We start from the raw sequence: 17,621 nt of genomic DNA, 5'->3' as shown, positions 1-17,621 counted from the left end.
CTGTCATTGAATATCAAACTTCTCTCACTCACCTTTTTCAGATCCTATTCAAGCTTGAAAACCTGACATAGGAAAGGTTGTTTCATTGTTGAGTCTTGCTCTTCTCCCCAGTATTCATGCTGCTTTTGGTTTCTTTATGATTGCAAAAGAGTTGGATAGCTAGTGTCCCCTATAGCTCTCTTTTGGCTAAGGAGAGTTGTCAATCATATCAGATATTTTAATGCAGATTCATTCTTCTGTAGGTATCTATGTCTGGGGTCCCCAAGGCCACCCTCATGTTTGATGACTCAGAGAAATACTCAGGGAACTCAGAAGGTCTGTTATAGTGACAGTCAGGGGGAAGAAAAAAAGGACAGATCAATGATTGCTTGTGCTCTGTTCATTTACTCCAATACAGATATAATGTCTGAAAAGTAGCTGCAAACTGGGTGAGAGACTGTGGCTCTCTTTCATAGCAACCTAAATTAGGATTCTGGTTATGAGAATTGAATTTTTTCCTGTGTTATACGGATTAAACAGCATTTTAGTGAGCTAATGACCTTCTTTCTGAAAATTTGAAGCATCGATCTTTATTATTGCAATTTATAAATTTCTCCAAGATATATCTAGGTGTGGAGTTTGCTTATTTGCTTTCTAAAATTTTTGTTATTATTATAATGATAAGTATTCTCCTTCTATTAAAGCCTCAAAAATGTCCTTAGTTTAGCACTTGGACTACCCTCTCAATCCAGAGTTTTATTTGGCTAGGAATTTTTTCCTATTATGTGATTATTTCTTGTCATTTATCTTTTCTCTTCTATTTTTAAAAAAGATTTTATTTATTTATTTGATAGAGATCACAAGTAGACAGAGAGGCAGGCAGAGAGAGAGGAGGAAACAGGCTCCCTGCTGAGCAGAGACCCTGATGCAGGGCTCGATCCCAGGACCCTGGGATCATGACCTGAACCGAAAGCAGAATCTTTAACCCACTGAGCCACCCAGGCGCCCCTATTTTTAAATAATAATATGTAGACATATTATCCTATGGATCCACCAATTGTTCTTTATTTAATATTGATTTAATATTCTATGACCTCTGCATTTTCTGCAATTTCTTGAAGGTTAGTTCTTTTGTTTTTTCAATTTAGCATTTATCTTTCATTGTTTTGATTTTCCTCAATATTAATCTTTAATATCCATATATGTGTACAACATACCTTCATGCTTCCATCCAGCACTTGTAGGAATTTGATTTTATGACCTTGCTCAAGGATATGCGTTAATAAGTAGAGGGAACAAAGGTCAGTTTTCTCAGTCCAAGTGAAAGTCACTAATTGCCTAAAAACTAGAGCATCATGGTTAAGAAACCCTGGGTCTGGTAATTATGTTAGAGAAAAGCACGAAGAAATGACTGCAGAATTTTCTTAAGGTAAATGGACTGCTTGTTTTTGGAAACATGGCATCCTTTACACCTTGAAAGAACCTGAGGTATTGCACTATTTTTTCTTAATTTAGTTATTTGTCTTGTCATGAACTTTATCCCTTTTTTTAACAGGACTATTTGACTTTTTCTTATTACTCTTCAGATCCCTTTATGAATTATGAATATTATCTCTTTGTGTGTTTCAAATGTCGTAATATTTCCCAATAAATTATTTCTTTCTAAAAGTTTTACATATGGTATTATTTTTATAGAATTATTTTATTATTGTATGTACAAAATTTTCACCTCTTTTATGGTTCTTGGATTTTGTTCTTTTTTCCCCTCCCTTTTAAAATTGAAGTGTAATTAATATATAATGTTCTATTAGTTTCAGGTATACAATTTAATGATTCAATATTTCTCAGTGTTCATCTTAATAAGGGTACTTAGTTATGTTTTAAACAGTCACTGTCAGATCATTCTATACAAGTTCGTCAAACTGCACAGGCCTTTAACAACATGTCTCTAAACGAAAGTTTTATTTTTCTCATCTCAAATGTAAGACAAAAAAATATCATATCTAATATTAGTTGGGAAACTAAAACGGACTTAGAATAAAGTCAGTAGAAAAAAGCATAATACCTAAGGGAAAGAATAATTATGAAATGTTATTGAATAACCTTAGAGAAGGCTTAAGTAAACTAATTTGTAGGTTATATGCTTTAAAGGAAATACATTATAAACATAACTAAGTTCCAGCTTATTGCAACAGTGGAAATCATGGGGGTAAAGAGTTTGTAAGTAAAGAGATACTACAGACTTTTTGTCTGGAAGGAGAAGAGTACAGTTGTTCAATATTCCATTTGGTATAAATTTTAAATTATAAATTAACAACTTCTATTTTAGCTTCTAAATTTAAAAAGCAAGTAACAACTGAGATTGATTGATTGATTGATACAGAAAACAGGAAATATGCTTATAACTCCAGTATAAGAAGAACTGGCAAAAATACATAAGAAAATCACTAAGGCTCCTCCAATAAGCAAATTATGAATATGAGCAGATATATCATGATGGAAAACACTGTGTTCTACTTTTCAATTAAATATTTTTTATTAACTAATGGTAATGCTTTGCATAGGCTGATAACAATTTGGGTTGAAAAATGTGCATTGGAAAACCCAAAAATACTTACACATTTAAACTCATAATCTCAACTTACTGAAGTTTCATCTAAGTAGAGAAATAATTACATGTATTTAGGTAATCATTGTCATATTGTGTATAATAGGAAAAATAAAGTAGAAAAAGATAATAGTACTCTCAATAAGGGATTACTTGAAGTAAAAATATTATATGCCTTTGATGTAATATTATGAAGCTCTCAGAATAATTGTTGCGGAGAGTTTACCAAATTTACAAAAGACCTTATCTTCTAAAGCTAGTAAATCAAAATTAGACCTCAATATTACAAAAATAGTATGATTATAACTATGTGTAATGATAAGTAAGGAATAGTTAAATATTAAAATACTGGAAGAAAATCAGTATAAATATTAATACATTATTGGTATTTTAATTTTTATCTATTTTTTTAAAGAGATTTTATTTATTTGATAGAGAGGGACCGAGCACACAAGCAGGGGGAGCAGCAGGCAGAGGGAGAAGTAGACACCCCTCTGAGCAGAGAGCCCTGTGTGGGGCTGGATCCCATGACCCTGAGATCATGACCTGGGTGAAGGCAGAAGCTTAACCGACTAAGCCACCCAGGTGCCTGAAATTTTTATCTATTTTTATATACTTCTAGAACTTTCTATGATTGTGCTTTTTTCAATCCAGCAAATATTTATGAAATGTTTACTATTTGTCAGGTTTTGCATTTACTAAGAGGATTTTGACAGTGAAACATCGGAATTTTTTCTTCCTTCCAAAAAATTACAGTCCAGAGAGCAGTCATAATAGATCACAAAAAAATGCTATAATTAGAGAGACACAGGATGATAAAAAAGGACCCCAAATCCAAGTTCAGATGATGAGGAACACTTTTCCAGAAGGAATTGTATCCAAAACAATGTCTGCAAGAATCAGAAAGGAGGGACGCCTGGGTGGCTCAGTTGGTTAAGCAGCTGCCTTCGGCTCAGGTCATGATCCCAGCGTCCTGGGATCGAGTCCCACGTCGGGCTCCTTGCTCGTCAGGGAGCCTGCTTCTCCCTCTGCCTCTGCCTGCCATTCTGTCTGCCTGTGCTCGCTCTCTCTCCCTCTCTCTCTCTGAAAAAAAAAAAAAAAAAATTTTAAAAAAAAAAAAAAAAAGAATCAGAAAGGAGATGAGCACCAGGAATAAAGCATGAAAATAAGGATGCATTCATCCTGAAAAGAATGACAGGGTTTTCACTAAAGCAGAACCTCTACATACATAATGGAAAGAACTTCTACAAAAGATAAGACTGTAAGTAAAGAGTAATGAGACTGGTCTTGCAGCCTGTGCCAAAATGATGAGGGTCTGAATCAAGACAGTAGTCATAGACTTGGTGACAAGGGGATAGAGTTGAGAGCTATTAAGATCATAAAATTGACTGAATTTGGTAGTGAGTAAAAGTAAAATCAGGCTGGCACAGATTTCTGGCTTCTGTGAATAGGTGACCTACAAAGGATTTAGAGCTTCTGGATTTGCTTGAGAAATTAAGAACTAGCTTTTGTGAATTCTCTCTAGTCTATGGAATGATTAACTCAACAATGGACAATATAAAAGAAAGAGATTTATTTTGGATATACTGGAAAGTGGAGGGCAAAAAGGGGTGTCATCCATCCCCTATTCTCTTACACAATCTCTAGTCCTTAGGGCATGAAGTGATTAAGGTCTGTGTATCTCTCCTCTGAATGTATTTTGCTAGCAACAAACGTGATGATCAAACTGTCCTTGGATCATGTCTAGATTGTTGGTGGGCCCTCCTTTATGGTAGATTTGTTTGTTCTTAGAGGTTGAAGTGACAAGGTTTAATTAGTCCCAAAGTATCATTTAACTAGCAAACCAGCTAACTAACCAGCTGCTTCTTTGTAGGACTACCTTAATATGATCTGCCCCCAGAACACAATCTCACAGGATCTCCTCCCTTGGGCTAGTTATGTCATTATTTGAATCTTTTCACTACTAATTTTCTTGAAAGACCGAGTCGGAAAGGTAGGGATGAGAGTGACATCTAATTACTATTGGTTCAACTGCACTGAAGACATCAATAAATCAAAATATTTTTCCAATTTATTTCAAATGATCAGAACAGATATCCCTCAGGCATTTTGTAATTTAAGCAGAAATATACCCAGTAGGTAATTTTAAATATAGTTACACATTTTTCAAAGATTTAAGTTATTAATTTGAGAGAGAGAGATCAACATGGGAATTTCCTGGCCAGCACCAGCAAATTTACGGATAGACCCCTTTCAGTCGTCTTAGGAGTGTGACCTTGCCTAAAATAATTGATTCTTTGTTAATAATTCCCTTTTTTTTGCTCCCTCTCTACCTTTAAAAACTTTTCTTTTTCTGTAGCCCTTTGGAACTCCCCTCTACTTGCTACAGAGGATGTTGTTTGATTCATGAATTAATTAATAAAGCCAATGGGGTCTTAAAATTTACTCAGTTGACTTTTTGTTTTTAACAGAGGTACCTATTTCACAATTGAGATTTGCAAATCAAATGCAGCAGTTCCTTGAGAGGAGAGAGGAATTCTTATTCAAAAGAATGAAAATTAATCTGCGCCTTTATTTACATATTAGCAAATGAGCATCTAGTCTTTCAACCATCTCTTTACATAGGATGTTACAATTTCTAGCTGACATCTGGACCAAGACTGGAAATCCTTAGCAGAGCTGGTTGGAAATGTTCAATGGCTGTTGGAGATGACTGGGATTCATAGCTAAGAAGAAAAGCCACAATAAAAAAGAAAAGTAGATATTATTGCATAATTAAACAAAACCTATATCCTAATCTAGCAAATCATTAGGAGATTAGTCAACAAACTGCAGATCAGAGTTTTTTTCTTTGCAACCATGTCGAATACATTGGAGAAAGTTCTCATGGTTGTAACACGTGAGAAATTTAAAATAGATATTTTAAGGAATGGATTCATTAGATTCACAAATTGCATTGCTTGGATTAGAAGTTGAAAATTATGCTTGATTGGCTTTATTCTTATTAGTTTGGACTTTGACAGAATTAGTCAATTGTGGCTAACAATCATCAATTTGTTTTCAGTGTTATTATACCAGAAAATCCCTGTTCCTATGGGAAATAACTATATCTTAAACTAGTTTCTGGATATTGACCAGCCACTTGAGCACTTGGTTAGCTACCTATATCACTGCCTTTTTTTTTTTTTAATCCTGAAGGTCGCCAATTTCTCTCTTCACTTTCCCTTTGGCTAAAATGGAGAATTAATGAGGCAGTTTTCATCCTTCTGCTGGTATCTGTGACCTTCCAGTTCATAAGCTTTCCTTTGCCATATAGTTTTGATGTTTCTGATATCATTTCCAAAAACAACAACAAAGAGAGAGGAAGTCAAAGAGGGAAGGAGAGAAATATAACTGGGATATTCAATGCAAATAAAAATAAAAATTTAAATTATATGATTATCTTTACTACTGGGTCTGTCGGGAGGAAGAATTCTCCCTTTATCTGCAAGGTCTCCCAGCTGGACTAAGAATTAGATTTATGTGAGACAGATTAACAGGAGGAAAAAAAGTTATTTTTTTTCCTCCTGTTATAGTTTTTCCATGAGGTTCCCTCATGGAAACCCAACAACGAAATTGAGACCTAAGGAAATGACCAAGGCAGGCAGTTTTTTATACATTTTAGACAAAGAGAAAATAAATTTGTGAAGAATTTACAGGACAAGGAAAACAGGTGTTTGTGAGTTTTAATTAGTAAGTAATTCTAAACAGAATTTGCACTGAAGTTGTAAAGGAGTAAAAAAAAAAAAAAGCAAAAATGTTTGTTTCCGCAGCTTTCGCAGCTTTAAAGTCCCTATCTCCGGTGATAAAGATGTCTTTTTACTTTAGTGCAGAGGGGATATTTTTTTATTTAGGAGATTCATTTCTGCTTTCAGGGGAATGGAGGAGGGTCTGAGTATTTTTGCACTGGTTTCTTAAGTAACTTTAATTTAAAATAATCAGTATGCCAAAGTGGCACATTGTGGGAGTGGCCTGGCTTTGGCCCCTCCAGGTTCCTCACTCCTGTATCCCCTTGATTTTCTTTTCTCTGTTCCTCCTTTTTTTTTTTTTTTTTTTTTTGTGGAAACACACATGGAAACACATTGAGCTCGTCAGTGATTCTAGAGACCCCAGTATGAAGGCCCATTTCAGAGAGGCAAAACTAATTTTCTCTTTCTCGTGTTCTTTGTGCTATATCCATTTGCCTTTTTCACATTTTGGGGACAATTTTTTTGCTACAGAATAAGCTGGCTTGGTTTGGATGTTTGGTGATATGATAAGAATTCCCTATCTTTCAGGTCACTCATAAGTTGTGATTTTTGGAAACGGCCAAATGAGTAAAATCTTAAAGGGAAGGCATTTTCGGCTACATTGGTCTATGAGAGAAGTCAACGAGAAGTGTATGTAATCTTCCTTGTTTCACTGGATTCTTCCAGTCTCACTGTCTCACTGAGTGTCATTTAAATTCTTCCTAGACCTGGACAGACCTCTAAGCAATAACCAGATGAAAAAATAATAAATAAATAAATAAATAAATAGGAACTATCACCTCTCTGAACTGTTAGAACTTCTGTGTATGTATGTATAAGTCACCTTCCACTCATACAGACCTAGAGAAGAGAGATGTTGTTAAAAATCAAACACAAGTAATCAAAATGGAACAGGTGGGTACAGTAAGATATGGCAGAGAGACAAAGCCAAATAGAAGAAAAAATTCCAAGACCAACTGAAAATCGCTGTCATTAACACTGAGTCATTCACAAATGTCAGGAGGCCAATATGGATCTGTGATATGAATGGTCATTCATATCATATTCAGGGATATTAATGTCATATTAATGTGCTTTTACTTAAAACTATTTAATTCCTCTAGATAACCACCTGGTTTCTGGAATAATCCAGATTTAGCCATTTAATTCCTGTTTTGATAATCTTTTGCAATAATCTGTATTTGAGAGTATTTCTGTACTGATGTAACTGCAGAAATCAAAAAGTTTAAAATTCAATGAAGTTGTTAAAATCCTTTCCTATCATCCGGTAACTAATGCCAGAAATGTTATTATACTAGCGTACTGTACAACCTGAGGGGTGTGGGGCTATCATATTTGGAATGCATATCAAAATAATCCACAGGGAGTGGGATAGGTAAGAGTAGATTGGCCATATATTGGTAACTGCTGAAAGCAGATAATTAGTACATGGGACTTACTGAATCGTCCTCTTTGCCTTTGTTTCTGTTTGAAATTTTTCATAACAAAAAGTTAAATAGAAAATGAAGAGAAATGCTCTTTGTTTAGATCTTAGTCTTTTGCTGGCATAAAACACAGATATGAAAGAGGGAAAATATGGTTAAGAGGCCAATAAAACAATTTCTTGGAAATATTTGTTTTATAAGTTATGCCTAGAAAGGTAAAAGTATGAAAAAGTGTTTCGATTTTTTTTTTTTACCATACCTCTATATTCACAATGCACAATCCTACCTGAGAGTTGATCCTTAAGGAGGAATCCTCCGATAAAAATAGAACAATGTTGTTAATACAGAGAAGACCACTATATTGTACACAAAAATGCAGACTTTGGGGCGCCTGGGTGGCTCAGTGGGTTAAAGCCTCTGCCTTCGGCTCAGGTCATGATCCCAGGTTCCTGGGATCGAGCCCCGCATCGGGCTCTCTGCTCTGCGGGGAGCCTGCTTCCCCCTCTTTCTCTGCCTGCCTCTCTGCCTACTTGTGATCTGTCAAATAAATAAAATCTTTAAAAAAAACAAACAAACAAACAAAAAAAAAACAACAAAAAATGCAGACTTTGCCACTTTCTTAAGCCATCTTCCAAAGATAAGGACATAATTGAAAAATGGTAAGATTTCTTTTTTTTTTTTTTTTAAAGATTTTCTTTATTTATTTGACACAGAGAGAGAACACAAGCAGAGGGAGCAGCAGGCAGAGGGAGAGTGGGCTCCCTGCTGAACAAGGTGCCCAATGTGGGACTCAATTCTAGGACTCTGGGATCATGACCTGAGCCGAAGGCAGACGCTTAGCTGACTGAGCCACCCAGGAGCCCCAAAATGGTAAGATTTCTGATTACTTTCAGATGGTGCTATAAATCTCAGAGTCAAGAAGATAGCACTTAGTAGAAATCTTCATTTTATGTTGAACATTTTTTTCTCCAGGAACCGCCTGCATATCACTCAAGAGCTAAGTGCTTCCCACACAGAGGGAAACAAAGGGCTGGCTGTGTAAAGCTGAGTCTTTATTATGGATTTTGAGAATGAAAGAGAGAGAGAAGAGAAGAGACTCTATTTCTTAAAATATACCAGGATCAAGTTAACTAATAGTCTTCTAAATATACCCTTAACCTGAATAAGGGAGACATTATATTTAATGGTCTTTTGACTTACACTCTTAAAAAAAAAACAAGGTATATTTTATTGTTTAAAATAAGCTCTAGGGGCACCTGGGTGGCTCAGTGGGTTAAGCCTCTGCCTTCGGCTCACCTCATGATCTCAGGGTCCTGGGATCAAGCCCCGCATCGCATCGGGGCTCTCTGCTCAGCAGGGAGCCTGTTTCCCCCTCTCTCTCTGCCTGCCTCTCTGCCTACTTGTGATCTCTCTCTCTGTCAAATAAATAAATAAAATATTAAAAAAAAAATAAAGTAAGCTCTATACCCAGTGTGGGGCTTTGAACTCATGATCCTGAGACCAAGAGTCACGTTCTCTGCCGACTGAGCCAGCCAGGTACCCTGTCACACACACTTAATAAACAAGTAGAACACTTCTTTTGTCTGACAAAGAACACTTACTTGAAATCACTTATTTATTCATTTGCTTATATGAATAAATATATATTTATATATAAAATATATGGATGATTCATATTTTATTCAGCAGACATATTGTATAATGCAGGCTCATATTTTATTCAATGGGTTATTACCTACTACTATCATGATTTATTTTAATGCCTACATGGGTCTAGATTTGTCAAGTAAAAACCACTTCTAGGTGACTCTTGTATCCTTTTGACATGTCTCCATAATGCTTTTAGTGTTTCCTTACATTCTTGCACAGCAAAATATTTTAGGCTCATTTCATATTTTTTCTAATTTTGCCCTGTATTTACTATTTCTCCAAGGAGTCCTGATTTCTTTTAGTGTAGAAGTGTACTTAAAAAACAGGATTTGGTAGCATACATACATACATACACATCCATTATTCTCTCCATGTGTCTGTTTTTCTATATATATATGTATGTATGTATATATATGATGAAAATACATTGGTATCTCTAAACCAATTAAAAATTACAGACTATAGGGGCGCCTGGGTGGCTCAGTGGGTTGGGCCGCTGCCTTCGGCTTGGGTCATGATCTCAGGGTCCTGGGATCGAGTCCCGCATCGGGCTCTCTACTCAGCGGGGAGCCTGCTTCCCTCTCTCTCTCTCTCTGACTGCTTCTCTGTCCACTTGTTATCTCTCTCTGTCAAATAAATAAATAAAATCTTTAAAAAAAAATTACAGACTATTCTTTCCATGTTGTATATCTTCTTTCACAACGAAAAACATGGCTCTCATTTTTTTTTCAGTCTACACATTCATTTGTTTAATCATAAAATACACTGAAAGTAGTTTCAGATTTGCTAACACATACTGCTTGTAGAAAGAAAGAGTACTAACTACATCTCAATACTTCTTTATTGTTCATGAATGCTTATATGAGGACGTACAGTAAAAAATCTGTTCAAAGGTTATTTTGGAAAAAAAAGTTATTTTGGTTGGTTCTCTTCTTTTTCCCCTTCCGATGATTAATTTGAAGAAGTAAAGGCTGTATTTTAATTCATTTTGCTTTAGGTTTTTTTCTCCAGCCCTTGTTTTATTATCTATAACATTATCATCAAGACTCAAAACTAAACAAAAGGCATACTGATAATAGTGTAATCCCTCTTCCATAACTTCCATCTCATTTTAAATCACTCCCTATAGGTAATCAATTTCACTTATTTCTGATTTCTTCTTCCTATTTGTATTTTGTTTGTTTTTCTCACTGTTTTTTTTATAGGAGAGTATCAGGTTCTTTTTTTTTTAATTAAATTTAATTTTTTTTCGGTGATCCAAAATTCACTGTTTATTTTAATTATGCTGCTTAAAATGCTTTGGAAAAGCACAGAGCCCCAAATTGCGTGAAAATCAAGGGATAACTTTTGCTCCTTCATCCTCACTCAGTTCAGCGGTTCACCAATGAATGGCAGGAATGACCATGGTGACTCATAAATTGATTTAAATGTTGCACCAACTTTGGAGAATTCCTGATCTTTCCAAGGTGATCCACAATCACTGGGCTTGGGGGTGATTTCAGCAGTGGAGAGAAGGGGCAGGAAACCAGGCTTTAAGGAGGTGGACAGGTTTTCAGTGTGTCCCCAAGATCAACAGGAAGGGAGCTGAGCTCAAGCCGCCTGCCCCAGGCGTGCCCCAGGCAAACCTCGGGGGCTCTCCTGGGCATCACCTCTGCCAGGGCCAGGAGCGGGGGGACAGGGGTGTGTGGGCTGTCTGCCCAGATGAATGGAAGTGGTCCCGGGATGGAGGGCAGGGGTCTGAGATGTGTGTATCGCTGTCCTGCAGTGACGGGGGATGGGAGTTGGGGGAGTTGGGGGATGGGGGGAGGAGGGCGGGTCGCCGTCTGGGATGAGCGGAGTGTGGGGCGCAGTCGGGGCTGCGGTGCTGGCAGAGGGCGAGGGGGCTGCCCTACCACCAGAGGACACCTCCTCAGGTCTCTGCTGGGTTGTAGGGACTGCCCCTCCTATTTGTGTTTTTGAAAAAGTAAACAAATATGGAGCCTCTGACTGGCTCGGTCTGTAAATCATGTGACTCTTGATCTCCCGGTTGTGAGCTCAAGCCCCATGTATAGAATAGAGTTTACTTAAAATAAAAAATTAAAGAAAAAAAAGATATGTACATATTACCCTTTTCCCCATTTCTTATACGAATGATAGTTTGCACTTTCTTTTTTTTATTCTATAATATGTAAGAGACTGCTTCATCCATTTATAAAATTATTTCTTATTCTTTTTCATGGCTTCATAGTACCTGAATGGATTCAGCAACGTTCTTATGTTTATACTTGTTTCCAGTATTTTGCAATTACACACAATGCTGCTATGAGAAATCTTGTGCGTATGTGTTTACTGATTCTGACGCCCAATTCCAGTGTGTTGGGGGGTGGGGGGAATAGGGAGAGAGGTTTCCTATACCACCTGTACCACCCAGTTTTTCACTCAGTTCTGTCACTCTCTACCCAGAGACAGCATCAGGTCCCATGGGCTAAGGGCTCAGTACCACCAGACAGGCTGCCAATCAGATGCTAATTCCAGGCTCATGTTGTTACTTGTGCTTTGACCCAACTGGTTATAAATCAGGGGTTTCCACAAGCCCCTTCTCCGGGTCTGTTAATCAGCTAGAATGGCTCATCAGAATTCAGGAAACCAGTTTCCTCAGCAGATTACCGGTTTATTACAAAAAACATTAGAGGATACAAATAAAAAGTCATATGGGGAGATAGGCAGAATGAGGTCCTGAGCAAGGAGCTTCTGTCCTTGGGGAACGTGGGACTCTGCACAGTGGCACTTGGAAGCATTCTGATTCACCAGCCTGGAGCTCTCCAAGCCCCATCCTTTTTGGTGTTTTATGGAGGCTTCACTATATAGGCATGATTGATTAAACGATTGGTCGTTGGTGATTGACTTCACCTCCATATCTAATCCCTCTGCCCCAGAAATCAGGGGATGGGACTGAAAGTTTCCACCCTCTAATTCTGGTTGATTTCCCTGCAACCAACCTCTATCCTCACCAGCTTTCCAAAAGTCAGTTCCTTAACATAAACTCAGTTGCAGCTGAAAGGGGCTTATTATAACAGGACACTCATTTCACCTTTATGGCTCTGAAGTGATTTCAGGAACTGAGGACAAAAAACTATATATTATAATGTAAGATGCTTCCACTGTTCTTATCACTTAAGAAATTCCAAGGGTTTTGGGAACTGTGAACCAGGCACCATGGGTGGGAGACAAAAATATATGTTTATTTTAAATTATAATATTACAGTATTTTTGTATTTCTGAAAGTGCATCTTCAGTGTAAATTCAAATAAACCCAGACTGAAACCCCTGAAGCCCAACTCCAGAAATAATTATTTTTAATTGTTTTGTGTATCTAGTGTTTCCTTATACACACTCAATCAAATGTATTTTTATTTTCCAACATTTTAATAAGAAAACTAAATGAAATAATTATATGCTCCTCTTCTCCCACACACTTAGTAGAAAAAATATAGGCATAGTAGTATGATACATTTCCTATTTTATCAAAGAATTTGAGCATATGATCAAAGCAGGTATTTCTGACATAGTCCGTAGAATTCTTGTTATTATTAATATTAATAAAATTTGAGAGCACTTATAATATAATTGAAAAAAATGTTTGAATGGAATTTTTATTTACCTTCCAAGAAGTGTTTCATCATCAAGGTTACTTAAATCTGTTAATATTCTTAATTACCTATTAAAAAAGTGTTTATTAATAAATGTTATCTTTCCAAATAATGTAAGAAGCTATCCCATGTGTTAATAACTATTTTCCAGTTCCAAAGGATAGGATTCAGCATTTGGTAAACACCTGGGGCTTCAGGGACAGTGGCCCTCTTGGAAAGGTCCCAGGAGCCCTGCACCCTTTCCATAAACCTTGCCCTATGCATCTCTTCCATCTAGCTGTTTCTGAGTCATATCTTTTTTAATAAATCAGTAATGTAGTAAGTAAAATGTTTCTCCACGTTCTGTGAGCTGCTCTAGTAAGTTAATCAAAATACAAGGAGGAGGTTATAGGAATCTCTCTGATTTAGAGTTAGTTCAGAGCCCCAGGTAACAGCCTGGGCTAGTGACTGGTGTCTGAAGTAGGGGCAGAGGGAGGTAGTCGTATAGGACCAAGCCCTGACCCTCTGGAATCTGACGACATCTCCTAGTAAATAGTGTGAGAATTGAACTGAATTGTAGAACTCTTGATGTCTGGAGAGTTTCTTGTTGGTGGTATGGGAAACAAACTTTCTCCACACATTGAACCTACTCTCAGAACGAGTTCACCCTAGTTCTAAGAGCATCCCCAAATAACATCTGATAATGTCAGAGCAGTTATAAATGTTTGTCGATAGAATAATTGTTTTCATATCAAATGTGTCAAATGAAGATGAACTGCCTTGGAAATTTTCCTGGTAGCTCAAAGTCAATTAAAAAAATCTTTATCTGTGGCAGAATGTGTGTATAATGAGTTTGAGTCGATGTGTCTTAACTGCAGGTACTCTGATTCATATAAAAATCAAATCATAACTTTTAGTAATGCTAACCAAAAACAAATTCTCTACTCTCCAGATTTCATTTTGATTTTTACAAAAAATCTTTATGACATTACTGGTGATGTCCCCTTTCATTTCTGATATTAGTAATTTGTCTCCTCTCTTTTTTTTTCTTTGTTAACCTAAGAAGTTTATCAATTTTATTTACCTTTCAAGGAAGTGGCATTTTTTAAATTGATTTTGTCCATTGATTTCCTGCTCTCAGTTTCATTGTTTTCTGCTCAAATTCTTATTTCTTTTCTTCTGCTTACTGGATTGAATTTGCTCTTCTTTTTCTAGTTTCCTAAGGTGGAGGCTTAGATGATGATTATAGATCTTTCTTCTTGTCTAGTATATGCTGTCAATGCTATATATTTCCCTCTAAGCTCTGCTTCCCCTGCATCTCCCAAATTTGATAAGTTGTGTTTTCATTTTCTTTAGTTCAAAATATTTTAAATTTCTCTTGGGATTATTTCTTTGACCCACATGTTCTTTAGAAATGTGTTGTTTGTTTTCCCTGTATTTGGGGATTTTCCAGTTCCTTTCTGTTATTGATTATTAATTCCATTCTGGTCTGAAAGCAGATGCTGTATAATTTCTACTCTTTAAACTTGTTAAGGTGTACCTTGTGGCCCAGAAGGCAGTCTATTTTCAAGAATGTTCCAGGTGAGCTTGAGAAAAATGTATAATCTGCTCTTGTTGGATGAAGTAGTCTATAGATGTCAAATAATCCTATTGAATTCCAGCTATGTCCTTACTGATTTTATGCCCACTGGATCAGTCCATTTTCTAACACGAAGTGGCAATTGTTCAGTGTTTCTATATAATTGAGTCATAATCTATTGTCCTTTTTATATTGAAAAATATTGAAAAATGTGTTTTGCCTGAATTATCAGGAAAATGACAAAAATGTGTTTATGCCTCTACTTATTCAGAGCAAGTGTCTACATTGGCTAAATTCATTTGCCACCTCTATAAACTGTTTTTCCTTTATATAGGTTTAAACGGTCATAAATACAACCCAAACGATGAAGTTGTAGTTGATATTTAAAAGGATGAGGTCAAATTTTTGTTTCTGTTCTGTTTCTTGTGGGTATACATTTGACACTCCTACTCCACAAGTCAGGTTAACAGATGCAAAATAGTCTCACAGGAGGATAAGTGAAATCCATGAAACAGAAACTTTCATTTGCATCTTCACAAATCGTACGTAGGCATTCAGTCTGAACACATGTTCCCCAGACTCGCTAAGTTATAGATGAAACTGAGGTGGTCTCCATGAAGACATTTCTGATTCCATCACAAGGCATTTTAGGGGCATTTTTAAGTCTTTATGTAATGAAATAGAAGAAAAAAATTCTTCCATCAAGCAGCTAACGTTCGTCTCATTCTGCAGCAGGTAACCTAAATGTAATGTAACAGAAGCAATACTAGGAATTGGCAGATATGATAAGCATACTGGAAGGCCTCCTCATTTTTATAGCAGTTAGTGAAGCAATACTGGGAGTTCTAGGGAATGGATTTATTGGACTTGTCAACTGTGTAGACTGTGTGAAGAACAAAAAGTTTTCGATGATTGGCTTTATTCTCACTGGCTTAGCTACTTCTAGAATTTTTCTGATATTGTTAATAATTACAGATGGATTCATAAAGCTATTCTCTCCAGATATGTATTACTCTGGCAAACTAATTGATTTTATTAGTTACTCATGGATAATTATCAATCAATCAAGTATCTGGTTTGCCACCAGCCTTAGTATCTTCTATTTCCTGAAGATAGCAAATTTTTCCCACCATATTTTTCTCTGGCTGAAGGGTAGGATCAATAGGGTTCTTCACCTTCTGATGGGATCCTTGTTTATTTCATGGTTATTTACTTTTCCACAAATTGTGAGGATTATTAATGATAACAGAATGAGGAGTGGAAATACAACCTGGGACTTCAACATGCCAAAAAGTACGTTCTTTACTAAGCAGATTTTGGTCAACCTAGGAGTCATTCTTCTCTTTACACTCTGCCTGGTTACATGTTTCTTGTTAATCATTTCCCTCTGGAGACACAACAGGCGCGTGCAAATGAAGGTCACTGGACCCCGAGACCCCAGTACAGAAGCACACATGAAAGCAATGAAACTTTTAATATCTTTTATCTTCCTCTTCATCTTGTATTTTATAGGCATTGTCATAGAGATAGTATGTTTCAGTATGCCAGAAAACAGACTACTGTTTATTTTTGGCATGACGACCACAGCCATCTATCCCTGCGGTCACTCCCTTATCCTAATTCTAGGAAACAGCAAGCTGAAGCGAGTCTCTTTGAGGGCCCTGCAGCAATGCAAGTGCTGTGAGGCCGGGACACGGCTCACAGCTGCACAGACCCGCGTGGGGAGAAATGGATGTTCTAAGAGAATAATCTAGAGAAGAAGCCCCTGAAAACCTGTTTTACTTGCACCACACGTACTTGCATTGACTGTAACTGTGTTATTGAACCTCGCTAAAATCGTCCATAATTATCTTGACTAAATTCTAGGAAATTTTACTCTTCAAGTGACGATTCGGTGGCTTTGTCACCTTCCCGACCCTGTGATGTCTTCTTCCCATACATCTCCTGGAGGAAAACCAGCTTGGAGACTATTTTCACTGTTAAGGTTATGATGGTGAGAATAAGCACCTAAAACAGGAGTTTGCACTGTGCTTTGCCCGACTTCCCTGAACCACTGAGAGCCTTTCACCAAGAAGACCCAGAAAGCAAGACAAAGGGAATCGTAATCAGCCTTGATATTTAGAACATGGGTGTAAGAGTCAGAGACAGAAGTGTGTGTTTTGAGTGTGCAATTTATTTAATTATTTAAAAGATCACTTTTACTCTCACTGTTTAAACCTTAATTTGTGTGTAATTGGATGTGTTTGATGTGATAGAGATAGTAGTAGATGCTCAGTAAGAAGGAGCTAGAAAGCACAGCCTACATGGGGGTCTGGGCATCAGAGCCCCGATGAAGGAGTCTTTATATTTCAAACCCACTGACTGGAGATAAAGCAGAATCACAAACCAACTGGAGCTGAGCAAAACTTTTGCTGGAAGTACAGATCCAAAGGATTCAACACGGTCCCTGAGTTATGCTGAGGGACACAAGATTGAACCCGGGATGAATCAGTATGAAGTAGGAGATGTTCTGCTTTAAGCTCTTACAAATATTTAAGTTCATACACACAGACTCACACTCACAGATGTATTTCAAATGCTGATTTTAGAAGAGAATATTTATGTCCAACCCAGAGTGTGAACCAAGTAAGTTATTTTGGTCACTTGCAGAAGTGCATTGATCTTATACTATGACCTGAGGTCTAGAAGATTTCTAAATATAAGTGCTTATTTAATTCAAATAGTTTTTGAACACTAACTCTGCTAGGGGCTGAGGCTATAGTACTGAACAAGAGGCCAGCATAAGGAATAAGATATCCTAGTAGAAAAGCAAATAAATAGCAAATAATAACTTAGACAATTTTATTTGTGGAGTTGTGAAAGAAAATCTGAAGGATACTATATAAATGATCTGACTTGGTCCTGAGAAAAGAGAAGGTGCCATTGAGGTTGAAATGCTTTTGTTTCTGTTTTTGAGATCTGAATAATGCCTAAGAGTAAGGTGGG

At 36.8% G+C, this 17,621-nt stretch overlaps 1 protein-coding gene across 1 annotated transcript; it reads left to right on the top strand.

Moving 5' to 3' along the window:
* Positions 1 to 15,418: 15,418 nt before the first annotated feature.
* Positions 15,419 to 16,385, top strand: LOC111141963 (taste 2 receptor member 10). Its single transcript, XM_022494848.1, is given in 2 exon segments — positions 15,419 to 16,342; positions 16,344 to 16,385. Coding segments are annotated over 2 exon segments (966 nt in total).
* The last annotated feature ends 1,236 nt before the right edge of the window (positions 16,386 to 17,621 follow it).

Source organism: Enhydra lutris, unplaced genomic scaffold (assembly GCF_002288905.1).
Source record: "Enhydra lutris kenyoni isolate GAN:26980312 unplaced genomic scaffold, ASM228890v2 scaffoldscaffold7, whole genome shotgun sequence".
Classification (NCBI taxonomy): Eukaryota; Metazoa; Chordata; class Mammalia; order Carnivora; family Mustelidae; genus Enhydra; species Enhydra lutris.
The sequence above is the reverse complement of the archived record's forward strand: the minus strand, read 5'-3'. Positions and strand labels throughout refer to the sequence as shown.